The 26336-nt window shown below is 39.2% G+C and overlaps 5 protein-coding genes across 8 annotated transcripts; 1 reads left to right on the top strand and 4 right to left on the bottom strand.

Moving 5' to 3' along the window:
* Positions 1 to 659: 659 nt before the first annotated feature.
* Positions 660 to 6801, bottom strand: LOC140776587 (protein DEHYDRATION-INDUCED 19 homolog 2-like). The gene is made up of 5 exons (XM_073120328.1): positions 6568 to 6801; positions 6315 to 6460; positions 4621 to 4698; positions 4176 to 4444; positions 660 to 1152 (listed from the first exon to the last, which is right to left on the bottom strand). Exons 1-5 carry the CDS (start codon positions 6629 to 6631, stop codon positions 1050 to 1052), a joined length of 660 nt encoding a protein of 219 aa, XP_072976429.1. The 5' UTR covers positions 6632 to 6801; the 3' UTR covers positions 660 to 1049.
* On the bottom strand, positions 6595 to 9681 carry LOC140776586 (putative zinc finger CCCH domain-containing protein 21). Its single transcript, XM_073120326.1, has 3 exons — positions 9058 to 9681; positions 8559 to 8858; positions 6595 to 6694 (listed from the first exon to the last, which is right to left on the bottom strand). The coding sequence occupies exons 1-2, from the start codon at positions 9595 to 9597 to the stop codon at positions 8589 to 8591; spliced, it is 810 nt and encodes a 269-aa protein (XP_072976427.1). The 5' UTR covers positions 9598 to 9681; the 3' UTR covers positions 6595 to 6694; positions 8559 to 8588.
* A 634-nt stretch (positions 9682 to 10315) lies between these two features.
* Positions 10316 to 14815, bottom strand: LOC140776827 (exonuclease DPD1, chloroplastic/mitochondrial-like). 4 transcript variants are annotated; one of them, XM_073120710.1, is made up of 5 exons: positions 14488 to 14815; positions 13836 to 13923; positions 13088 to 13734; positions 11741 to 11946; positions 10316 to 10727 (listed from the first exon to the last, which is right to left on the bottom strand). In XM_073120710.1, the coding sequence occupies exons 3-5, from the start codon at positions 13621 to 13623 to the stop codon at positions 10525 to 10527; spliced, it is 945 nt and encodes a 314-aa protein (XP_072976811.1). In that variant the 5' UTR covers positions 13624 to 13734; positions 13836 to 13923; positions 14488 to 14815; the 3' UTR covers positions 10316 to 10524. The 4 variants fall into 4 exon arrangements, with proteins under 4 accessions (XP_072976811.1, XP_072976812.1, XP_072976810.1 ...); XM_073120711.1 differs by lacking the exon at positions 14488 to 14815 and adding an exon at positions 14386 to 14440; XM_073120709.1 differs by lacking the exon at positions 13836 to 13923 and having other exon boundaries at positions 14386 to 14815.
* Positions 14816 to 18227: 3412 nt separating this feature from the next.
* Positions 18228 to 19623, top strand: LOC140775631 (uncharacterized). Its single transcript, XM_073119012.1, has 4 exons — positions 18228 to 18330; positions 18439 to 18515; positions 18627 to 19364; positions 19561 to 19623. Exons 1-4 carry the CDS (start codon positions 18228 to 18230, stop codon positions 19621 to 19623), a joined length of 981 nt encoding a protein of 326 aa, XP_072975113.1.
* Positions 19624 to 21730: 2107 nt separating this feature from the next.
* LOC140776252 (COBRA-like protein 7) lies at positions 21731 to 24270 on the bottom strand. The gene has a single exon (XM_073119894.1). It carries the CDS (start codon positions 24122 to 24124, stop codon positions 22118 to 22120), a length of 2007 nt encoding a protein of 668 aa, XP_072975995.1. The 5' UTR covers positions 24125 to 24270; the 3' UTR covers positions 21731 to 22117.
* Between the last annotated feature and the right edge of the window lie 2066 nt (positions 24271 to 26336).

Genomic DNA, 26336 nt, shown 5'->3' with positions numbered 1-26336 from the left:
ATACAAAATCCGGTTTCTTGTAAAACACTGTTCTACTTTTTGTTTGTTTTCAGAGAGTATTTTTAAGGCACTCTTTGTTTTATTAGCTACTCTTATTTCTTTTAATCTTGAATATGGTACCTTAAACAGATTTAGACAAATTAAATGTTTGATTTAGAGAATTTCATTAATTTTTATTTGATACAAGTGGTCATAAAACGAGAATAAGAACTAAGAGATGAAGCTTTTATAGTGGAGATAAGAGAGATAGGACAAAACGTCAAAAAAGAAGAATTGAAATGAAAGTCAATTGAAAATTTTACTATTAAAATGATTCAATTTGCTACTCTATACTAGATTTTAGGAGTAGCAGGTTGACACTAGTCCAATTTAAGCATTGTAATTGACTACAAAATCAAGTTAGTGTTCACTAACCTGATTTAAGAGAACTCTTAAACCCGATCCAAGAGCATCATGAAAATTACCCATGGTACTTTGTAACATATATATATGAACTTATATTCTATCCATTATTAGTTTACTTTTTCCTCCTCAGGAGCATTTAAGGTTAAGATCATGAAGCACCATTTACTGTGTCTGATTTCAAGCGGGAGACCGATCGAGTATAATAGGTTAACTTGATGCAGAAGAAATTCCATTGCAACATTGCAGATCAATAATTAACAGCAATAGATAGTGTACTTATGCCACTCTAATATCTGACTTCTGCTTTCTTCCTAAGCATTTCTAGAGAAGTTCAGGATAAAAGAGACAAAAAAAACATACAATGGGTAAATTATTAGGAAAAGAGAGTCCGATAGAAGCAGCTTTTCTTTCAAAATATGCATACTGCCCCAAGGGTGGCCCCTTCGATCCGATACTAACCTTACATACATATAACATATTTGATGCTGCATAATAGAGTCTAAATTTTACATTCTCTGGCTTCAATATTCCGTGTGTAAAGAAGTCCAGGAGCAGCACAGCACAGCACAGCAGGGATGCCAGTTTGCAGGTTGATCTTTAGATCCTCAAGGAAACCTGCTGCTATCAAAAGGAAAAGAGTTCTTTCACAACGTGTCATCAAATATCGTCGACAGCACAAGCTCGCGCACAAATCGACTCCTTTCAGTCCTCTCTTTCCGATCCTTATCAGATAGAGATGGTTCAGTTCTGGAGGTACATAGAAAATTCAGTCAGATGTTTAGAACCATAAAGATATGTAGAACATGGAGTTAGTGATTATGTAGCTAAAATCACAGCATGATTCTATGAAATAAATAAAAGAGACTTCCATTTATGATTGGAAACTAACAGATTATGCTTTCTGCTCTAGGGGAAAAAGAACAGGATAACAACAAAACTAGGCCTGCTCTAAATGAACTTGGAAAAGAAAAGGAGCCAGAACAAAAATGCTATGAGCTTGCACTGTTTGTAATCAGATTTGAATTTCAAATTAGAATAATGACAGAAACAAAAGCTCTATCCAAGGAACTTTGCCTTTAATTTCTCTTGTACACATGCTACAAGCGATGCAAATATATTCCTATATTGACTATCAATACATCATTGTCACTTGTCAGACAGCGAGGTGCTGAATCATTGTGCCATCAGAAGTAAACAAGAATTCTTCATCATATCAGAAGAATACAGAACTTATCTCCTACAATATGCTGTCAAGTGGCAACATCTTGCCAATATAACCAACCAAGAAACCTAATCATCCTAGAACTTTTTCTGCTGAGACAATCCAATACTCACTATAACCAAAACCCGACTTTGAACTTCGCAAACTTATCCAGAAGAAGTCAGTACTTAATTTTCAAAAGGCTAAACTAAAACCATCCAAGTCTGTTATCTTCCAATGATATAAAAAGGAAAGGCATGTCTAGAATCATGATTAAAGACCATCAGCTTAGAGGAAAGCTTGATATAGATATCCAAGTGAAGCTAAGCTCAAGTGAAACTTTGCACTAAAAAGCATCCAGTAGAGTGTTGTATACTGCACAGAGTGAAAATTCCATATTGCTAATAACAACCTATTCTTTACAAACATAAATTAGAATACATATAGTACAGCATCATAATCTTTCCCAAAAGAGAACTGAAGGTGAGATATTTTATATCAAATATGCACCAGGGTACCATATGGTTCACTCCACACTATTTTAACTCAGTTTATTTCCCTTCAAGGAGCTGACTTCTTACATCAGGACCAACCTATAATAATTTTCAATGCAAATGATTATCAAAGTAAATTTTCATTTAGTGCATTGCTAACTTTACTATACTGAAAATACAATGACAGACCATGAAGAAATTGGCAGATCCATCTGGCTTCTTCCTTAATCCTATTTAATTATTACTAACTTGACATCTCACCAGCAACTCCTCCATTGGACATACAATCAACAAAAAGCAAGTAAACCTTTTCTCCAAGGGACCCATATTTTCTTTGCTATCCTTGTAATGAGAAAAAAAAGAACCCTGATACTGTGCAAAGATCTCTCCACCTTTGAAAATTTACAGCAACAAGTAACTATTAATAGCAACTAATAGTCTGCATTTATCACTCATTGAATGGCAACTGCCAAATGATACACGACATTATTCAAGGAGAGAAATTATTACTCTTAATCACACAACCATCTTCTAATGAATGAAATCTATTGCTCGCTACTAAAAGGCGCTGGAGTAAATTTTCAAAAGCAAAAAAAAAAACCTATGAGACATAACATTCTTCAAAGAAATAAACCAATCACTATATTACCATATTTTAAATTTCAAGCTCCAAAGTCCAAGAACAAATCACTACTTAAAACCAATGCTGACATAAGAACTTACACAATTTTGCATACTAAGCTAATCAAATTTCTAGCGGGCGCAACTTGGTGCCATGGAAAGGCCTGTTCGTTGTGTCTAAAAGGTCATGAGTTCAACTTATGGAAACAAGCTCTTCAAAATAGGCTGAAAAATAGGCAAAAGAAGTTGGTTAAGTAACTACTTCTAACCCAACTGACTCTTAACACTCATATACCAGCCCAGTGGCATTCTCCAAAAAGAGAGCAAACTAACATAGATTCTCCCTTTTTTGGAATCTACGAGTCTAAAAATCTAGCCTTTTATATTACCAACAATAATTTTCTCAACTAAATTAAATGTCCACAATGCTGACATCCTGCATAAAAAAAGCCTTAATCTAACTATCTAAACTATTAGCTACTATTGAGAAATTGTGTACAACATTGATGGTAATCAGCTATTGAATCAATATTATTTTAGTATCACTGCACTTCGTCTTCAACTTATAAGCATGTGATAAAGATAAACCAAGTGCTTCACAGATTATGATGTAGAATATTCAATCACAATAATCATATAATGTTTTTCACACATGCCATTTCAACCACTACCATATGTGAACTCATTTAAAAAACTTCAAAGAGAGCTGGTGTTGGACAAGATCACAATATGTGAAACTAACATAGAAGTTGTCTCTCAGAAAAAATGTTGTCCCTAATATAGGATAGATACTTCATTGTAAAGATAAAAACAGATCAGATAGTGGTATCCATATCCATATTTACTCTTCGGATACGGATCCAGATCTGGATTCAGAGAGTGAATGAATAGTGAACTTAATTATCATGTCCGCTAAGTACAAGTATGGATGTGGATTGTAAATCAGAGATATCAGTATTCATTTTCTGAATCTATAAAAACTTATGATATAATTACTCAAATCTATATATAATCAGTAAATATAAGAAAACTAGATTATAAATTCATATATAAGTAAAATAGTAAATTAAGACATTGACAAAGAATGTCATTCTCACATAGTACAATAAATTATTCTTACATCTAGCAAGCTCTACCGTTCATCCCGTAAGCTCATTACATTCTAAAGACAGATCTTGTTGTCATGGAACTACTAAAAAATGGTGACCACCAACACACTTTTAAGGTTGTCTGCAATGACAAACTTTTAAGAGACAAACATTTCCTTTCCACTTTAACTCATTTCAACAGTAACATATTATTGTTAAACTATGAGTAAGTAGCTTGGTTCATGCAGGAATTGGGGAGAAAAGAAAAGGTACCAGTGGTCAAGCCGTGATTCATGCAAACAAGGATCAACTTAGCAGGATTACAGTGAAAAAAGAAAACAAATGAAACAAACCGTGGAAGCATACCTCTCTAGAATTTCTTCATGTGAACTCTTATTTGCTTGAATTCCACTATCTGATGACTCAGATTGTACTGTTCTTAATGATTCAGCCATTGGCTGAGTGTATATCAGAGATGCCAGAAATGGATCTGATGGTGCCACAGGAGGAGCAGCCATATAGGAGGATCCTCCTAGAAGAGACTGTAGATTTCCCTCTCTTAGGTCCTTTCTCAACAAAGAGAGCATAGACTGTGACCCTGAAGAAGGTTTGTGGAATCTTCGCCTACGCTGCATGTGATATTCTATTAAGGAAGACAAAAAAATACACCTGGCATCCATTATAATTAGTTTGTATGCCATCCTCAATGAGGGCTAGACTATGGTAACCATTCATGTATTCGACCACAAGGGAAATATTAATTAAGATTTATTCATAAACCGCAGCAATTCAAGTAGGTTAAAAAGGATATCTTAAAATAATTTCCATGTTGCATCGTCATGTGCCCAATCAAGTCCATCCCCTCCCTGGCTCCACAAATGGGACATACCTACAAAAGGCAAGTCAACCAAACATGTGGCATCAATATTCACAATAGAGATATCAAAACATAGCATATACTCATGAAACTCACTGCAATCAGCTTTTTCTCTCACGTTAAACAAATGTAATTATCTACAAATACATGCATTAGACACACGTGCATGAGAAGCAGGTGCATATATAACTAGCACCCATGACATTCGTCTCCCGCAATAAGGAACTTTTTTATGCTTGATTACTGGTTGAAGAAGCAAAAACTGGAACCTCCAAGTAACTAAAAACGCCAATTGGCACGAGCTCCATGTGAAGCATTTTTCTTGTCTAATTTTGCTTTGGACATTTGTCAAGTAATTAGACAGTACATTCTAAAGTATTAACATCAAATTGATATCTTGTCACTATCCGGATGAGATTACCAAAATTCTCCAAGTTATTGATCTACACCTTAATTTATAAGGATATATAACAAGAAACTTTGAAGTTCAATGAAGTTTGAGCATTTTTCTAATAAAACTTAAAAGAAGCCTGCAGATAGCTTAAACAAACAAGCAGGACAAGATAATTCGGGATGAGATTGATAGAATTCATTTAAAAAGTATTGGGCATACATATTCCTATCATCTACTGTTCTTAATCTGTCTTTCCAAATCTAGCTCCCTTAACCTTAACACCACTAAATCTATAGGAGGCAGGGGCCAGATAAAGGGACTACAATAGAGCATCTTTAAAGATTTAAAAAGGACAAGTACTTAACAACATCCAACTCAGCTTCCACCTAACTTTATAGATAGCATCAAAGTTACAAGCCACTCCTTTTGCATTTCCCACATTTCCAAAATAGGCACTCTAGATGCACAAACTGATCAAGACTCGTTTTTTTTTTTTTTTTTTTTCTGTTCTGATTTTACTCGATGGGAAAATATCAGTTAAAAGAAATGCACACGATCCACTTACCTTACCTGAGGGATGCAGTATGCTGTCACTTGATGATCAGCATGCTGCAGCTGGCTTTTAAAAAATTGTACATAAACAGAAGCACAAAAACATTTTGCTTTCAAAATCCACGAATAGTACCGAGCATTTCTACGTACAAACAAAATGTAGCCCATATTCATTTTACAATAAAGCCATGATATTGGGCATAATCGTATGAACAACATCTTGAAATATAGTTAATCATCTGATCCACACTAACACCAACATGCAATGTTACAATTACTTATCAAGTGTCGGATAAAATTTATATTTTTCTTCCAAAACCCAAGGACAATAACAAGTGTCCGCAGTTTCCAAAGTAAGCCTGGATTTCTATTCCAGCTCCACGTAAAGCAAGCCTTCTTTCTGGAAGATCGCCCGAGAACCACAAAACCGAGTGAGCACAAAAATAACAACAAATGATACTTAATGGCATACCTACAGCCAAAACACGGGCAAGCACTCAAAAATTTAAAAAAAAAAACGAAAATCAGAAAAGGAAACAAAACCTATTCAAACAAAAGGTACATCCGAGCTGCCGTGGATAATTAAAGAGCAAGATAAACGCAAAAAAATCAAACCTTTACAAAGAAATCAACTAGAAAAGGAAATATTATGAAAAAAAATATAAACTTTCGGAAGCAATACCCCATTCTTGGCTTCGACGGGGTGCTCATCGTCGATGTGGCAGCAAAGTCCCACGAAATCGAAATCCTCGGCGCAAAACGGGCAAATGAAGTCCCCCCGGTTGTCGTCATCTCCGCCATCGAACTCCTCAAAACCCAGGTACAGATCTAGTGGAACCCAAAAACCGATCAGAAACCCACTCAAGTCACAAACAGATATACCAAACGAATAGAGGGGCGATTAAGAAGGAATTCCGAGGAATTCGAGAGCTCACCGTATCGCGATTGGAGACGCTTCGAGGCGGCAGAGGAGAGGCGGGTCCACGAATCGGACTCCATCAATTGATCGGATTCCTTCTTCTTTTACCTCCCGACAAACTTCGATTCCGCGTCAAAGGAACCCTAAATCCAGAGCGTGGAGAAAATTTTGCAATTTGATGAAATAATTATATAAATGGATGTGAGAGAGAGAGAGAGAGAGAGAGAGAGAGAGAGAGAGAGAGAGAAATGATAACTCGTTTTGTCCTTCTGCGAGAGCTTCTCACCGACCACGGTGGTAAGAACTATTTTGGTAAGAATTCAGACAAAGAAGCACTCCAAATAACGGACATGCCCCCTCCTTCAACCGCCTTCAGGGTTAAGGCTAGTGTAAGCGAGTCAATGGGCCAGCCCAAACTATAAATGGGCTGACCTATAGGTCGTAATAAAGCTAAGTCTAAAATTAGTTTTGATCCTAAACTGTGTCAAGATAGGCTAATTTATTTTGTTAATGAAACTTGTTATTGAGCCTGCTTCAGATTGAGCAAAATACAAGCTCCAATGAGTTGCTCAATAACAAAAGTCTAAACGGCTTCCCGTTAAGCTTAGTTCAAGTTGGATTTGTCAGACCTGATACGGATTTAACTAACTATAACATAAACCTAATTTACCTACTTTAGTGTGTTTAAAACTTGGATAAAAGAAGGCCTAAGTTGTAACATGGGAAAAGCACGAAAAACAAACACGACTTATTTGAATAACCCAGTGACCTACCAATTGTTGTTGTTTTTCATTTATCTGGATTTCATGGATTCAAAGTATAAAATTAAGACTCGATAAGAGGCCTGCTTAAACTTTATGTTCATTCTTTGTATTGTTAACATAACTTTCTCTTAAATATCGTATTCATATATAGATTTTTAAGATATTTCTCAACGGCGCTTCAATCCTTTATTATGGTATCAGTTATTTTGAAAAAAAAATTCATAAAATGGAACAGAACAAGGCATGTTACGTAATGGAGACGACAGTGGCGATATTCGCGAGCAATAATTATATTTCCGAACAGTATAAAAGAAAACTCTGGAAGCTTTTCCGAGAACAAGTCTCTAGCCGACGATTACGAGGCGTCCGTGCATACTCACTGTAAAAAGGTATGGCTCACGTTAGATTGACCAGATTGTATTTGCTCGGCAAGATGGAGTATTCAATCCTTAATCGTACTGGTCAAATATTGCGTGACTTCTTCTCGAGTCTAGAGGCAATGTATCATTATAACTTTATATTGTTACCTATGAGGCTATGACGAAGGAAGTTAGCACTGTTAATAGAGTTATAATAATAATAATAATTTTATTATTATTATTATTATTATTATTATTATTATTATTATTATTATGGAAAGATAATGGTGTTACACGCAGCCAATCAAAGCTGCCACGTAAGCTGTCTAATAGGAATGGCCACGATCAGAATAGCCAAGCTCCCTCGTAATTTCCTCTAATACAGCTGGGAAAAGATTACTATTAATCCATTTATTGAATCTTAATAAAAGTTAAGGCAGTAGCTAGATTAGTTAGGTTGTGAGCCACTAGATTAATTTACTATGACTCATGAAACAAAAGCCCTAGCCCTCATTTTAGACCAGGATATTAACATAGTTTGATCTAGTCATGGGATTCAATTCTTGAAATCTAGCTAGCCTTATCAGAACAGTGCTCATTCTTGCCTCCCAGTAATTGCCTACTCTTATTGATTGATCTATATTAGTAAAACACTTGTGTAAGCACATTGCGCACGCGCGCGCGCGCACACACGCACAGAGCGAGCGAGCGAGAGCGAGAGAGAGAGAGAGAGAGAGAGAGAGAGAGAGAGATTGAGTTCAAAGTATCCAGCAGAATTAGTCCCCAAAGTTTCATATCATCCAAATGCAAATCTTCCTTCCCTTTTATGTAGTTACGCATTTAGTGCTACTGTTCGTAGTAAAGGGTAAGAAATAAGGGATTACCTGGAAAGAAGAAGCGAATGATTTATTTGGTTAAGCTTGGTCGCGTGAGGTAGGAGGGAGGGCGTGTCGGAAGTGGCAGCGGTGACCGTAAGGGCACTCACCGCCCTTCCCGAGCATGCGGCAGAGCTGGGTTTTGTAGCGCGGGTGTCGGATCACCGGCCGCAGCTCCTGGATCCCGTGAGCGAACCGGCACCGCTCTCCGTACGGGCACCCACCTCCTTCCCCCCATTTGTTGCACAGCTCCGTCTTCTCCATCCCTTGGTTGTACACCTCCACCTCTACCTCCTCCTCCTCCCCTTCCTGTATTCCATCAAATTAATTAATCCCACCATTTGTTTTGCAAAAAACCGCCTACAAGAGTGGAGGTGTGTTGCAATACTTTTTTTAAATATAGAGGGTTATTTGCCAAATACGTCAACGAGTGAGAGAGTACTCATAAGTAAACGAGGACGGGCAAGATAGTGTTAAAAACACGTGGCGAGATCTGAGGTCTCCTCACCTCTACCGCCTGAGCAACCGGAACGCGGAGGCGCTGCGGAGGCCTCGCCTCGCCGTCAGCCTTCCCTTTTCCCGCCAAGAAGCCTCTCGATCGGATAGAGATGCTCTTCGGCAGCACGCCACGTGTGCCGCTCTTGCGCTCCGTATCCGGATCGTCTCCTCCTCCGATGATCGTCTCCTCCTTCTCCTGCCCCTTCGCCTCGGGATTCACGTATCGGAGTGAGATGGCGGCCTCGCGCTCGTCGATCAGGAAGGTGAGATGGAGGTTACTGGCGGAGAGGTCGAGGTTCTCGCGGCGGAGGGCTTCGAGGTCGGCATTGGTGAGGAGGAGGCGGCGGAAGCACTCATTGTAGCGGTTGACCATCTGCTGCAGCTCGCGAAGGATCCGATCCTTCTGGATCTCGAATTGGTCGTCGGACGCGATCCATAAGACGGATCCTGCAGCTGATCCGCCGAATTCGTCGTCGAAGGAGCAGCAGGAAGTTGGAGACGCCGCGATCGGGTCGTATTCCGGCAGCGGAGGTATGTTCTCTGGTTCCATCCCCTCTGGAGTCGGTTCTTTCCTCGATTTGGAGTAGGATTCCGATGAATTGAAGAAATTGAGATCAATCTTACTTGCTTAGGAGTTCACATCTTGCCGGGGAATTCGATTTGAGAGAGAGAGAGAGATTACCTCTTCGACGTCGGAGAAGCTTTGGGAGTCAGAGATGGCCGAGAGTGGAGTGCCGCGGGAATAGCGTAGTAGTTTAGGGAAGGAATGGAGGGAAGTAGAGTATGTGAAATGATGAAAAGACTTCTTTACCCCCAGATTGGCTGAGAGAATGGCGATTGGTGTGACTGGATACAACCATCTATAGATAAAGAAAAATCTATAGAAAAAGAAGTCCATTTTAGTTCGTTTTGGTTTATTTATTCTTTAATTAATGTAACTAAGATTGCTTAATTTGTATGAAGGTGAATATAATCAAATAATCACCCTGGACTATTTACTACTGTTATAATGTAGAATATAATCAAAAGTTCCTTGAGTACAATAGAAGAATGAGATTGCAAATTCCACCATAATGCTCTTGTACAATCTAATAAGCCTGTCTTGAATATAATAATAGTTTCTATAAGTAAACCAAATCCAGCTCATTTAGATTGCATCTCAATTAAGTCACACCCACATATCTACTTGGGCTAATTACAGTGTCAGCAATCCACTTCTTCTCATTTACTAATTCACCTCAATAATGCAAGAAAGATTGGAATATTACTAGAGAAATGAAGTATTCATCATTGATTACTTCAAATAATTAGCGTAAATATCATACACAATTTATTTTGATTATAACATGGCAGTAAAAGGTGATCAGAGACTGCGTCGATAAGAATGGTGCCACAATGACAATGCCAAATAATTATAAGAAGCATGAGGAAAGCACATCCTCTCTTCAGCTTAAGTTAGCTGACTGCAGCTTGTTTGTCAGGAAGAAACCTTAGTTATATCTGAAGCCCGAAAAGCTCTATCCATCATCTCCGGGACGGTCAGTTTCAGGTCAAACGTAATTCTCTGGAGAACATAACATAAAGTAGTAACATCCTGCATTGCTCTATGTGCAGGCCCCACTAAAGGAATATCATAGTGTTCTCTCAGTGCCTTCAACGAGGACGATCCTAGCTTTGATCCTGCAAGAGAGCAAGAAATGCGAAAGTCGGTTCAGCTGTTAACATCTACAGTGAATGTGTTGCATCTGTGTTGCACTAGAAGGAGAATTAAAGCCGGCAAAGAGAATTATAGAAAGAAACTGAGCATACAATGTTAGAAGAATGGGTTCAGCAGTTCCTTCTAATACATAATTCACAATATAAGTTTCTACTCGCAAATTACCCCATGAAACTCATATAATGATAGACTATTATCCCTCTTAGACTTGTCAAATTCATGTTTGATTACATCCTAATTAAAGCACAGAAATGCCAAAAAGTAAAACTTAAGCTACTTAGTGTTACCGTCTAGGTTAATAAGAAATAATAAACACTTTCTGAATGAAGAACCATTTAAGTCAAAGAATTACCTTTTTTGCTCCTTTTATCTCTTTTTTTCTTTCCCAACTCACAATTAAACAAATAATATCAAAATTGGTAGCAATTTAGGAATTCCACTTAAACACTCTTGCATTGCAAGAGGACAATGAAATAACTCTGTAAGAAAGTACAGAGAAAACATCAATATTTGACTATACATTCTTATTGGAAATAGAAGTTACAGAAAGAGAGCAACACAACCTAGGTTTCACAAATATATACCCATCCAAAAATGAATGAACCTGCCTTCTCAAGCTTCATACAGCTAAGAATCAGTTGGAACTAAGACTTTGAAGTTTCAAAGAGCTATAGCATATATCTAGGTCTTAAACTGCAGTATTTCAAATCGATGATATTTGTGCATATGACGCTTCCCAAGCTTACAAAAGTAAAAGAGGGAATACTATCTACACTGCCATGCAAAGTGTATATGAAGCATCTCACTAGTTAATAACACTGGAAGTATAGAGTAAGGGATCAATATGCCTTTAAGTCTCCATTCTCCATTGATAGTAAAAATTCTCAGAATGGTTCAATACATAAAGACAATCAAGCAGCAAATTGGCTTAAGGCTCAAAACAACTGAGTTTGAAAAGTAAGAGAGAATGACCTACCATCTGGATTCACCAACTGCCGTGCAAGAGGTAGTGTGTCCACAAACAGCCAGTCTGAAGGAATCTCTGCTGAACAACGCTGGAATTCCTTGATGAAAAAAGGTACGTCAAATCGACGTCCATTATGAGCAACCCACACAACTGGTTTACCAGCCATTTGGCGGCTTCGGACATATTGTAGTAGTATTGGAACTAGTTCCTTAAACCTATCATAACCGAATTAGGATAAGATTCAGGAATTATAGCAAATGAAAGAAGCTTAAAGATGCTAAGTTTCTTACAGTATAGGAACATCTGATTACCAACAATAGTATATTTGAAGTGATAGGAGAGAAAGAAATATGAGCTTCCTTCTGATGGATGGCAATGATGAGATGATGCAAAAGCAACAATGCAATTGAAAGAATGGACTTCTAAAGTGTATCTGATGATTGATAACTCAGAAGTTACTATTCTTCTGGTTCCTGTACTCAACAGTAATTATTTATTATTTTGATGTCATATAAAGTGAGATCTTTTATGTCCCAGGAAACTAATGGACTTTGAAAAATATGGATGAGATGATGATATGATAGGAGAGAAGACATATGAGCTTCCTTATAATGGATGACAATGATGAGATGATGCAAAGCAACAATGCAATTGAAAGAATGGACTTCTAAAGTGTATCTGATGATTGATGACTCAGAAGTTACTATTCTTCTGGTTCCTGTACTCAACTGTAATTATTTATTAATGATAGATTCTATACTTCCATTATTTTGATGTCATATAAAGTGAGATCTTTTATCCCAGGAAACTAATGGACTTTGAAAAATATGGAGATGCCGGAAGACATGAGAAATATAGTTTTGCTATCTATTAGAATCCAGAACAATCTTCTGTTTCCTGAAAAGATCCAGAGTACATCATTATAAAAAATGAAGGCAAGAAAATATCAAATATCATAAGGATAGCCTTTTCAGAACTGATTCGGGTCTAAAATGTACAACCATTTTGCGAGAAGGAAAGTTATGAATTCATATCAATCTCCCACTAATGAATAACCAGATGCTGCAATTCCATTATCCACGAAAAAGGCTGTAGCAGGCTAGCAGCAACTAAAATATACTATTGTGAAAGATCCTTACTAGAGGTCAAAATTGCTGGCATAAAGGATAAAGATAATAAAACTTCATAATTCAGAAATTCCAACTTTTGAAAATTTAAGAATTACTGCTGATCCACTATGGAGAAAGAAGAAAGAAAAAAAAAAGGGTCAACCATGTATGAGTGTGATTTGCATTCTCATATGAAGAGAAGGGTAAAGAAGTAGAGTAAGTTGATTATGATGTAAGAGAACCACACCTTGGGACGTCAGGCCTGTTGACCATGTAAGTGTTAATACCATGAATATAAGCATTTGACACAACTTTTTCAGGATTTATAAGAGTCTGAAATGTACTATTCTTTCCTCCAAGAAGATCGCGAAGAGCAAACTCAATAATTCTTTCATTCTCCCTACTGAATCCTGTAGTTTCAATATCAAAAACAAGAATAGTTGCAGGTCTATCAATTTTGTTGTTGGACAATTTCTCCTGAAGATTGTAGCATTGAATTGATTTGAATTCGTGCTGTTCTGATTTATTTGAATTAATCTTTTCAAATGACCCAACAGTTCCACCATGTAGATTCAGATTAATGCTGTGCGATTTACTGGTTTCTGATCTCTGGTTTTTCACTTCTACTCTTGTAGTTAAAGATCTCAGGTTACATCTTCTAGCATCACACACTTTCCCAGGAATCAATCCACCATGAAACTTGAGCAGCTTGATATTACAACCACTCCCTAGGCCGTGTCTTAGTTGATGGAAGTTTCCTGAGCAGAAAGCTGCTAAAGACATTCTGTGAACCGAGCAGATTTGGCATCAAGGATCTCTCTGAATAAAATTAAGTGGCATCAGCAAAAGGTGATCACAGGCACAGATTATATGTCCAGCCTAAATTCTTTGATCCTGTTCAAAGCACACAAAGATCAATAAGTTTCAAATTTGAAATATCTTTATGCAAACAGATAGCATAAGAAGACATACAAAAGTCCTTTACATCATCATACCTTATTTATTTTTATCAAGAATCATAAACTAGCTGTCAAATCATGATGATCCTTTCTTAAATTGCATGCCACGTTACATTATCATAACCTGAATGCCATTGTGATGTGATCTAAATCAGAGGACTAGTAATTTTGTCACAGATCCAAATACAACATAAAAGCACAAAATGGATAAAGTCAAGCGTGACCTTTCTTGGATGTGAAATGCAATAAACAGATCTATCAAATTAACGAGAATAAAAAGTTCTTACATGCATGACAGATTCTCAGAGAGAATGTACCAATTGTTGCCAGTTTCAAAATCAAAAACACATTTTGATATTCACAATATACCAACCAAGCATTCTCTCGGATCAAATAGAACAAAGGACAATGCCAAGAAAGAAAGATCAGTACTGCTCGATCAATACCATGACCTGTTCGACAAAATTCCTCAACCACAGTATAACACCAAATCGGAAAACAAGTATGGATAATAACATGTCAAGATTAAAAAAATTAGATGGTGTCACTTAGAACTGTTCAAATCACCGCAAATATCGAAACTTACTTCAAAGCAGATCACGTACTCTAACAAAACCATGCCCACTACCCAACTCCTTCAAAAGAGGGAGATTTGGGAGAAAGAGTGTGGAGTGAAGAAAGCACATACCTTACTTAGTTTCAAGTCTACCAAAAAGGAGGGAGGAAGAAGAGGGAGAGACGAAACAAAAGCCTCCGAGGTTGGAAGAATGGGGAAGTAAGGTATCAACTAAAAGATACGGGTATTTATTTGTGGTGGTAACCGAAGCCCAACTCGAACTGGAAGGAAAGATTCAAAAGAGTAGGAAGCGGTTCTCCTTTCGGGGGAATGGAAATGGATGATGGATGGAGACCGGAGGAGTCGGGGGAGGGGGGAGGGGGGAGGGAGGAGTGAGGAGTGAGGAGGAGCTGGGGCCCAAGTCTCTCGGATCACGCGCCTGGGCCTCTCAAGAGCTAGCGGGAACGGTGGAGTAGATGCAGGTAGAGTGGTAGGAAGAATTCTATAATGGGTTTGAGCTTGGGCTAAGCAAAGCATAAATATGTGGGCTTTGGACTACTACAAACTTTCTTTGTTTGACCGGACTTTAACTTGAACTATAGAACCAAATCAAACTTAAGCGCAGCGGTGGAGATGAACCAAACTCCCATAACTCTTCATATATTTCATTCTCTTTCTATATATATATATATATATATAAATTACATAGATAATCACTCAATACATGATTTATTTTACAAAATTAGGATTTTTTTTCCCCTTCATTTGCTTGTTCTTGAGAGCTTAAACTGAGCTGGGGGGGGGGGGGGGGGGGGCTGATTTTTATTAGCATTCTACTGTTAAATCGGACGCATACCGCTTAAAATGCTAATAATTATTTCCTACTAAAAGAATAAGAAGAAAACTGCAATAGTAGTTAAACTTTGAACTAGATTGGTAGTTTCATTTCTTAGTTTTGGTTTAGATACTTTGAACTAAGGTAAGGTAATTTAATATTTAACTTTAAATTAAACTAAAAGTATATTTATTATTTATGATGTGTTATAATATACTAAAATTATAATAGACATATCCACGACTTTAAGTGCATATTTAAAAAATTTACTAATTTATATTGTGTATATAATAATATTTTATGAGTTTAAATATATATATATATAGTCCTTAAAAAAAAGAAAAACTCGATTGAATATAATTTAACTGACACAAGATGGCATATGAGAGAGAAGAGAAGAGAGAGGACTCATAAGCGATATGAGAGATCGACAGGATTAATAATAAAATTAGAATCAAATTAAATAAATATTAAATTTTATTTATTTATTATTAGGGACTGATTAAAAAAATAAAATTTAATTTAGTGTTTGATTACTAAATCACGTTATTGGTATGTGATCCCTCAACTTAAAACGGAGTCCTATCCTCAGGTATCCAATCTTATAAATCTCTTTAAGAATTCTCATATCTTCTACATTATCTAGAAGACTAAATATAAGATAAACTAGTATTGGTATTCAGATTAGGACTCCTTGTTAAGAGGCATAATCCAAATACAAGCCTTATCAAGAGCAGTAGATATGATTATAAGATCTGGCGGATAAGATTTTCCAAACGGTCTTTGATCACCATGAGAATTTGGATTTTTGGATAGAAAAAAAATACAAAGTACATTAAGCAATGAAATGAAACTTCTGGCCATGGACAATCTCCTTTATATATCACAATCTCTCCAAGATAATAAAGTCGAATGAAGAATCAAAAGCACTATGAATTTATTCATGGCCTTTTGCGAATCAAGATGACTAGAAGATCAAATAAAAAAAAAAAAAAAAATCTAGTCTTATTCCGAGATCTTTATACCCTATTGAGTTAATATTCATGATTTGCTTGAAATTATTAAACTTGTATAGAATTCAAGTAGTGAAGAAAAGCAATATTATTTCCTCAATAATTTTATTCCACCAGCAGCAGATCCGAGAACTATAGCTCAAACATCAAAAGAGCTGAAGCAACTACGAGCATCACCAAAGTAAAGACGCCGGTCGCACTAGTCGTAAAACTGCGGCTCATCGGAATCCTACCAGGCATCGAACACTCGTCGCTCGTCGCCATTGAAGTATAGATTTGTAGGAAACCATCCCCTTGTTCCACATCGATCTCAGGTGTCGTATTATTTGTTAAAGAGACACTGGGTGCTGTTTACCGGGCACTCCTTCCGGTGTCTGCTTGACCAAGTAATTCAACCCCTCGAGGCCCTGCATGAAGATGGTGTTATTCCCTCAACGCACTCCCGGCCGCCTCGAACCCGGCATTGGGCTTCTCCATCACAACCGCGGCGTAACCAGTTTGCGAGGTCCACGCCCTCCCAGTTGAAGAAGGTAACCCTGAGGACCATAGATGCAGCCATTGGAGTCGAACTCTGATGGGTGCGCGCCTTTCATCGATTAGATGAACTCCTGACGCTTCCACTCCCAGGAGAGCTGCCAGTCATCGAGGGCGATACTGCTAGAGGGGTAAGCTCGCAGGACGTCGTAATCGTAGGTGATGGTGAGGTCGCTGCTCCAGCGAGGTATGTAGCTCTTGGATGGGTCGGTGTCGTTGTTGGTAATCAGCGAGGCGTTCTACTTGAAGCTCGGGTTGGGGACGCAGCAAGTGGACACTGTGGTGGTGTTGTTTCGAAGGGGGAGCGGGAATTGGGCAAATGAAGGACGGATCGGAGAGGGAGAGAGTTCGGTGGATAAGGTCACGGAGGTGTTGGTTTTGCCGAAGAGGTTTTTGACGGTGGGGATCTCGGCTCGGATGTGGGTGGGGCCCAAAACTATCAAAAACCAACCAATAGTATATTAATGTACACGTAGTATAGTTGAAGATAAACGCAAAGAGATCGACTTAAAATCTAAATAAATATATATACAGATAGATAGAGATAAATATAAAATTAACGTTAGTCCCTCGATACTTCTTTCTCTATATTTGATCTTACGTAGATCTCATTCATAAAAATGGAAGCAAGCTGCGTCTTTGATGGCCTCTCTCCCGAGTTCCCGGTTGGTCTTCGGATACTTGTCGTCGTTCATGATCCAACTGAGCTCCAAAACCTTAAGAATATTCTCACACAATGCCAATACAAAGGTTTTTATTTTAATTACTTACATCTTTTTTGTATCCTTTTTATGGATAATTCGATCATAAGAGTTAATTTGATTGGTGCCTTAATTCTCTTTCAGTGATGACAAGTAAAGATGGTGCGAGTGCGATCTCGTTGCTGCAACAGCAAAAGGGAGAGATCGATCTTATATTGAGCGAAGTAACTATGTTAGATATGGATGGATTAGAGTTTCTGAAGCACATCAAACATAAGTTCAGAAACATCCCGTTGGTGATCAGTAAGTACATATATGAGATTTTTTTTTTCCTCCTGAACTATTATTCTTTTTTACTAATGGCCGTTAAAATCATTTTTCCTACGTAATAACTCTCTAATAAAAATAGAATTAAGTGAGATATTTTTAATAATTTAAAAAATATTATATATTAAAAAAAATTAAAAATCATTGAAAGAAAGAATAATAGTTCAGATATATATATATATATATATATTATCTTAAGTAGTTAGTGTAGATTACAGTTTTAACTTGTTTTTAATTACTATATGATATGCAGTAATGTCAGAGAATGATCGGCCGGATATTATATGGAAATGCTTAAAAAGCGGCGCTCGGACTTACCTTGCAAAGCCTATCAACAAAGAGATGTTGAAAACTATATGGTTGCTTGTAGCTAAGGGGGAGGAGGATGAGACGGAAGAGAATGGTGATGGTGAAAAGAAAAGGACGGAGAAAGAGAAAGAGAGGGAGGAGGAGGAACGTAGAATGCGCGAATCTTCGACGATGCCAAAGAAGAAGCCGAGAGTGGTTTGGACCGATGAACTCCATAAAGTATTTCTGGAGGCGGTAAACCAACTGGGCATTGACAGTAAGAGCTTATTGTTATAACTTTTATTTTAATATTTTCAGAAAATATTACGAGCAGTAGTAGTAGTACTGCAACAGGATCTTGATCTCAAATTCTAATTATATGCAGAGGCTGTTCCGAAGAAAATTCTTGAATTGATGAATATTAAATTGCTGACAAGAGAGAACGTTGCCAGCCACTTGCAGGTAATTTAGTACTAGACTAATCTATTAAAGAAATCACTTATTTGATATCGTTTTCTTAACATAGTGTCTAACTTTGATTATTTAACTGCATATATTTGTGGGATACAACAGAAATACCGCATCTTCCAGAAGAGAGAACGAGAAGACGCTCGTCAAAATCATGGAAGAAGTTCTCCAGTGCGCAATGTCGAACACCATCTTTCGCTGCAAAGCCTGCGAAGTCTCTCTTCTGTGCTTGTGAACACACAAGTTCGTGCCTACAATTCTGGTCCACAACTTGCAAACCCCTCAAACATGATGATTCCTTCAATGCCCTTCAACTCGGCTGCACAACTTGCAAACTCCTCAAACATGCGAGCTCCTGCAATGCCCTTCAACTCGGCTGCACAAGTTGCAAACTCCTCAAACATGCGAGCTCCTCCATTGCCCTTCAACTCGGCTGCACAAGTTGCAAACTCCTCAAACATGCGAGCTCCTCCATTGCCCTTCAACTCGGCCGCACAACTTGTAAACCTTTCAAACAGGAGACCTCCTCCTCCATTGCCCAGCAATCCTGATAGACGACTTGCAATGCAACGAGTACCTTTTAACCAGACAAACTACACCCCGAGCAATACAGGCATAAGGCCTTTTCCGGGGACACCGCCATTGCTGCGATTTCAAAGCAGAAGTGATCAGTGCTTTAACTTACCTTCCTCTCAAATGAAAGTAGGATCTGTATTCCCTGTGAACTCTATTAATGGGCCGTCAGTTCCAAATCATCCAGGAGAACAACAACATGTAGCACAACAACAGGCTGAAGATAGAGAACTTCATCGAGACAACCTCTTAGATATTCCTGAAACAGAGGTTTGAACTCTAAAATCACCTTCACTTTTCCACTATTTTTGTTGGTCGTAAGATATATGGTTATAATGACTCGAAGCATTAAAAAAACATACACACACACACACACTCACACATGTGTGTATATCGATCTTTACTTTATTTATTAGATACTTATATTTGCACTCATTTCTTGTTATAATTTTTTTTTTCTTTTCAGAATAGTGAAAGGTTAGAAATGTTGGAGGTTAAAGATTCCGAGGATGAATTCGTATTTGATTAGAGACCATCAGAGTACAGCAAGAAAGAAGCATTTGCGGAGCTATATCTGCCCTTCCATGCAAGCTATATCGGTTGTTCACTGGTTTCTTGGACGGGGATCTAAAGGAAGAGAAGTAAATCCAGATTAGAATCTTAAGATGCAGGTGTAGCTGCATGCCTTAAAGAGTCTTTTTCTCTAGGGTAAAAATTTCATATCCATTTTAAGTTTTATTTCCATAAACATTTGTTGCTCGAGTAGTAGTTTTCTTTTAGCTGAGTCTACTCGTCATCACTAATTCTCCAGTCCTGGCCCTCAATGAACTATGTATTTACATGTAAATATCTTATTTATCTTCATATAGTTCATTCTCTTTCTATATATAAAAATTGTATACATTATTACTCATACTGATTTATTTACAAAATTGTTTCCCCCCCCCCCCCCCCCCCATTTTCTTGTTCACGAGATGTTAAACAGAGCTGTAAAGAATCGTACAAACATGCACCAAGCCCTATTGAGAAAAGTCAGTCGCATATCACCTAACAATTTATTTCCAAAGAAAAAGAACAAGGAAATTACTACAATGGTAGTTGGCCCCAAGATTTCCATATTTTGTGCACTGCCTATCAGGCTACCACCAACTAGAGGGAGGTGAAGGGGATTGTAGTGGTGTTCTTGTGGCTGTGGAGCAAGGAGAAGCATCTAAGGTTGTACATAGATCTCTATCAGTCCCTCAGAGTGCAGTGTCTCATTTGCCATGTTGATTTCCTCAACTTGTGAAAAGGCTCACCGCCGGGCAAGGAGAGTTTACCCGAAACACCAATGACCCATCCACTTGGTCGCAATAAGCCTCGTTGCTCGGCAAAGGGATTCAATTAGGAATTGAGCATTTGGGGTAAGCTTTTGGCTCCTTTTGGGAAGCTCAACGTGGTAGTACCAAGTGAAGGATTTCCCATTTCCTTTGGTTAAATCCCAATCCCTGGAGAAGAATTTCTCGGCGCCATCAAAGGAGTAGGAGCTTGGCGGCATCACCGAGAAGGTGGGTTCTTAGGAGGAGGGGGGAGCTCTTCAGGCGAGAGTACTCGAGGACGACGTCCTCGAGGTCTATTTCGTTGGATCTGAAGGCTAGCATGTCGTCGCTGGGAAAGTCCGTGGGAGAGGCAAAAGTTGGGATAAATATAATAAGAATAAAGGGAGGGAATAAGAGATTAAAAGGGCTGAAAAATAGATTTGACAATTCTATATATCTGGGTTAAGTATGGCCCATACTGATGCGAAGCTCATCCCAACCCGCCCAATCTTTCACGAGCCAACGGACGATAACGGGCTAAACGATTCTAGCTCGATCCAAACTCGGCCTGGCCCGACCCACTTGCGGGCGGGCCAGCAAACACAATAACCAACCCGATTGGCCCGGCCCGGTTCCGTTTTCCATTTAATCTAGGAGGCAAGATAAACTAGTATCCGTAACTAGTATTTGTCTTTATCTGAATTGGACTTGGTCTATTGCAAATACAGGTCTTATCATACGATTTTTCAAACGGTAGTTGATCACCATGAGAATTTAGATTTTTGAAAAAGATAACAATATTCATTGATTTGATCTTTAGTTTTTAACTTGAGGAGAGAAGTGAAGGAATTAATCTAACATCCCTTTTCTCGAACCTTATTGACTCATTCCTCCAAGCAATGAAATGAAGACTCCTTGGCCCCTCGCCACTGACAATCCCTTTCATGTATCCCAACCTCTCCGAGACAAATGGCGAATGAAGAACCAAAAGTACTATAAATTTATTTATGGCCTTCTGGGAATCAAGATTTCTCAAAAGCAAGTCTCACTCCGAGATCTTTATACCCTAACAAGTTGATTTTCATGATAGAATACCACCACCAGGTGTGCTTGAAATTGTCTAACTTGTATAGAATTCAGAGTTGTGAAGAAAAGCAATGTTATCTTCTCAATATCATACAAAGTAATGGAAGAACAAAAACAACTCACATACATCAAAACACCTCACTATTAACATCCCAGAAGAGGTTGCCATAAAGTTCTCAACTTATATCATCAGAGGCTAATCATATGAAAATTTGCACATAGTCAACAAATATAACAATGGTCGAATACAAGGGAGAAACAACTTCAAGAGTACCAACGTAAGCAACTAAAGGTTAAAGATAGCAAATACACCGAGTTTATAAACGGCAAAACAGATTATAAGCATAATCACATAGTATCTATGAGTATAAAGGATAACATTAACATGGGACCAGAACAAACTCACTGACTCTGGGTGAATCAGCAGACATACAATGTATATCTTCTTGAATTAACCAATGCTATGTCTTGATGATATAAGCAATTCATACAAAATCCCAGCTCTTCTTCCGGTATGTTTTAATTCTCAATTTACTTCTTGGTTTCTGCTAGTCATAGCTAGATTGGTGCAAATCATCAGACTCAACCATTGAAAGAATCAAAGAATGGAGAGCAGAGCACCAGCAGCAGATCTGAGAACTATAGCTCAAACATCAAAAGAGCTGAAGTAACTACAAGCATCACCAATGTAAAGACGCCGCTGGCACTAGTCCTAAAACTGTGGCTCATCGGAATCCTACCAGGCATCGAACACTCATCGCCATTGAAGTATATCTTTGTAGGAAAACCATCCCCTGCAACCACATCGATCCCAGGTGTCGTCTTCTTTGTGAAAGAGATCACAGACTGCTGTTTACCAGGCACTCCTTCCGGTGTCTGCTTTACCAAGTAATTCAACCCCTCGAGGCCCTGCATAAAGATGGTGTCATTCCCCACTGCACTCCCGTTGAATGAATACGCCGCCTCGAACCCTGCATAAGCCTTATCCATCACAACTGCGGCGAACCAGTTTGCGAGGTCCACACCCTCCCAGTTGAAGAAGGTAACCCTTGCTGTCCACCCCTTGCTATAGTCCGCATTCAGATGCCAATTGATGCTAACGCCGCAATAATCACCGCAGGGCATTGGATTGGGGACATTGAAGTGTTTCAGCTCGGCCCAAGCCAAGGTCTCTGACGTCCGGTTATCGAACGGCACGAGCAAAGCCTGAGACGGCACGAGGAGAGCCGGCGCGGTGGTACTGCAAGTGGGACCAGGGCGGTTCGCCGGGCAGCCGCAAGCGCAGGTCTTGCAGGGTATTACAGATTCATTGTAATAGGCCGAGAAGGAGACGCAACATTTGGGTTTCGAATTCTTTGCGGTGGTGATGTTGCAGATGATTTGCCATGTCGCGACGACGGAGGTGGTCGATTCCAGCCCGCTCGGGTCCGGGAACTCCGTCGGGCTGACGCGGGCCGGCTGGCCGCAGACATACTCCGGATTCAGCGAAGAGCCCCCTTTAATCTTCCAATTCGCCGGCGGATACAAGTCGGTCCTGTTCATGTCAGGCGGCATCTTGAACACCTGCATCTGGAACGACGAGATGGACTGCGAGGGATCCATGGCTTTGGGCAAGATGGTGCCATTCCGACAGCAATAGGGAATCTTTCCAAGAACGGTGTCGTTGTACCTCGACAATGGAAGATCAAGAATGACGGGCTTACTCTGGCAATTGAGCACCTTGGAGAAGTCTAATTCCTTGTAGTAGTTCCCCTGAGGACCATAGACGCAGCCGTTGGTGTCAACGTCTAATGGGTACGCGCCTTTCATCGAGTAGATGAACTCCTGACGCTTCCACTCCCAGGAGAGCTGCCAGTTATCGAGGCGGCCGAGGCGGTTGTTGTTCTCCATGGTGACGAGTGCGAGATAGCTCGAGGAGTAAGCTTGCAGGACGTCGTAGGTGATGGTGAGGTCGCCGCTCCGCCGAGGTAGGTAGCTCTTGGAGGGGTCGGTGTTGTTGGGGATCAGCGAGGTGTTCGACTTAAAGCTCGGGTTCGGGACGCAGCAAGTGGACAAGGTGGTAGAGAGTTTTGAAGGGAGAGTGGGAGTTGGGCAAATGAAGGACGGATCGGCGAGGGAGAGGTCGGTGGGTAAGGGCATGGAGGTGTTGGTTTTGCCGAAGAGGGTTCCGACGATGGGGATCTCGGCTTGGATGCGGGTGAGGTCGCCGGCTGTGGCGATAGGGGTAAGGAGGTCGGTGGTGGGGTAGCCGGAGAAGGAGGTGGAGGAGTCGACGGTGGTGTTATATGGGAGATCGGAGCCGTCGGTGAGGACGGCGTTGGAGATGGAGACGAGGATCTCACTGTGGGCGAAGGAGACGACGAGGGCCCAGGACTTGAGGGTGGTGACCCCGGAGTTGAGGACGGTGGCGGTGGCCTTGAAGGCGTAAGGCTGGGCTTTTGGGTCTTTGAGGAAAGGTCGGATCTTCTCGGTAGACTCGAGGTTGTAGGAGAGTTGGACGCCGTTGCAGTCCATGGCTGGGGCCGGAGCTGGGGCGGTGACGGGAGATGGAGGACTAGGGCTTCCGCCTCCTTGAGAGAGAGATGGGTGGGGGAGGAGAAGGAGGAGGGATGTAAGGAGAAGGAGATGGAGATTGGAGGAACCCATGAGTAGTCTGCAAGGTGTTTGCAGTCGGAGTTCGAGGTGGAGGTTAAAGAGAGAGGAAGGAAGGAAGGAAGTAGAGAGGAAGAAGAAGAAGAAAGCGCGTGGTAGGAGGATGAAGAAGAGGGGCACAGCTGGGAGGAGGCTGTGGGATTTTGAATTGAATGGGTTTGGTTTTGGGTGTTTACTTGGTTTTTGGTGATTGTTTATTGGTAGTAAAAAGGAAAGTGGGGTAGGGTGGAAAAGAGCGAATGGAGACAGGGAGGAACGGTGGGTGGGCCATATTGGATCTCCTAAAACCAAAGCTACAGGAAACTACTACAACCAGTAATTAGTTAGTTATCAATGAGCTTATATTGCAATAGGCCAAGAATGAATCATAGGTATCAGAACATAGACAATTAGACATTGACTCAATCAGAGGTCACAGTGTTATTGATCGAACCAGTAATTCACCTTGGCAGATCAATAGTTTCTTAAAACTATTTTGAAATATTTTTAAAAATAAATAAATAAATAATTCTCAATAATTTTGAAAACTAAAAGATATTTAAAAATAATAATATAATGGTATATTGGTATATCTTCTATTACTTCGTCATTGTTAGCCAATGTTTATGGTTAACAACTCTCAATTTTTATAAGCATATAGTTTTGCACGTCAAAGCCAGCATCATATTAATCAATTCTTGAATAATAACACAGTAGCATATTACTAACAAAACATTTTCCACACATAAATATAGGTTTATTATCAACAAACATAAAAAATTTATAAACTATAGAAGGTAATATAGTTATTTAGAATAAAATACGCTAGGATAAAAAAGAATAGAATTAACTAAATTTTTAAAAATAATTAGGTCATTTAGGCATCATCAGTAATCTAATCGATTTGCTAAAAAATGGTCGAGTTAGCGATGTCTTTATCGGATTAATTGCTTATCCAATCTGATAACAAAATTAAACTGATTTCCTGATTCATAGCAAATGTGCTTGAACTAAACTTTCTATCCCATTTTATAGTAACTAAGCAAGATAGAGTGCACTCCAGCAGTTCCATTCTAATCTATATATCTCACATTTGGTATACAAAGGGGTGAGGTTTCCAATACATTAGGATCATTTCAAAGGATTAAAACGGAACCCCAAGTCTGCAATACTTGCTAGAAATCTCCGGTCTTTTGAAGAGATGATAAAGATCTAATAATATTTTTAATATTAATTAATGGAATAGAAAAATGGAGCATTGTAGAGAAAGACTAGTCGGTGGCATGATGCGTAGATGCTCTTCGTCTAAGAAGTGGTGGTGTACACGTTGATGACTCCGTTGAGTACCGTCACATGCCTTATGTACGTAAATTTAATCACAACTTTATTTTATTTCCTACACGTTGTCTCGCACTTATTATCTTGTTACTTGAAGACGTAATAACAACATTATTAGTATTTCTCACTTGGAATAGATATATCAGATTAACATTCATTAGTTTGATCTTTTAGAGTAGTTGTTGAATCTTGTTACTTGTTTAAGTAAAAGAGTAAGCGGTGAATTAACAGAAAAGAAGCTATAATTAGCTTAGATTATAATTATCCAGCCAATGAAGTTGGCCGAAGTATCAAAAATGAGATCTAAACACTAACTCATGAGGGAGCCCCTGCAGACCGCGATTTATAAACTCAGGAGTCCAATTGCCCTGAGTATGTAGCTCAATTAGCGACCTAGTTTTCTTCCCTATAAATGTGAGAGACTCTCGTCTCTCGAAACCTTTCGATCAAAGCGAAGCACTCGGTGATAACCTCTCTAATTAGCCACAACCAATCGCTCCTATGTAGGCTTTATGAGCTCTGAGGAGTTCAACTCTATTACCAACTCGCTGCAACCTGAATAGTAACAAGCCATTTGCCCAACTAAAATGTCCTACCCTCCTCCGCCTCTTAACACTTGACCCCCAGTCACCATCTCCTAGTAAATGACTACAAGGGCACCATCTTCTAATCTCATAACTGCTCCTAGGCCACTAAGTTGGCCCTCCACTGAGCTGCCGTCAATGTTAAGCTTTCACCAGCCCTACTTCAAGCATGTCCAGCTGATCTAGGCTCAAATTTTTTGCTAAACTAGTTTTTCGCTCTCTTAACAAATACTCATCCACCAATCTAAGGACTTAGACAAAACCATGCACTTCCTTATATTGACCGAAGAAGCCACCATATTATG

Source organism: Typha angustifolia, chromosome 14 (assembly GCF_048772165.1).
Source record: "Typha angustifolia cultivar Huaian chromosome 14, ASM4877216v1, whole genome shotgun sequence".
Lineage (NCBI taxonomy): Eukaryota > Viridiplantae > Streptophyta > Magnoliopsida > Poales > Typhaceae > Typha > Typha angustifolia.
This window is presented reverse-complemented; position numbering and strand designations above follow the sequence as displayed.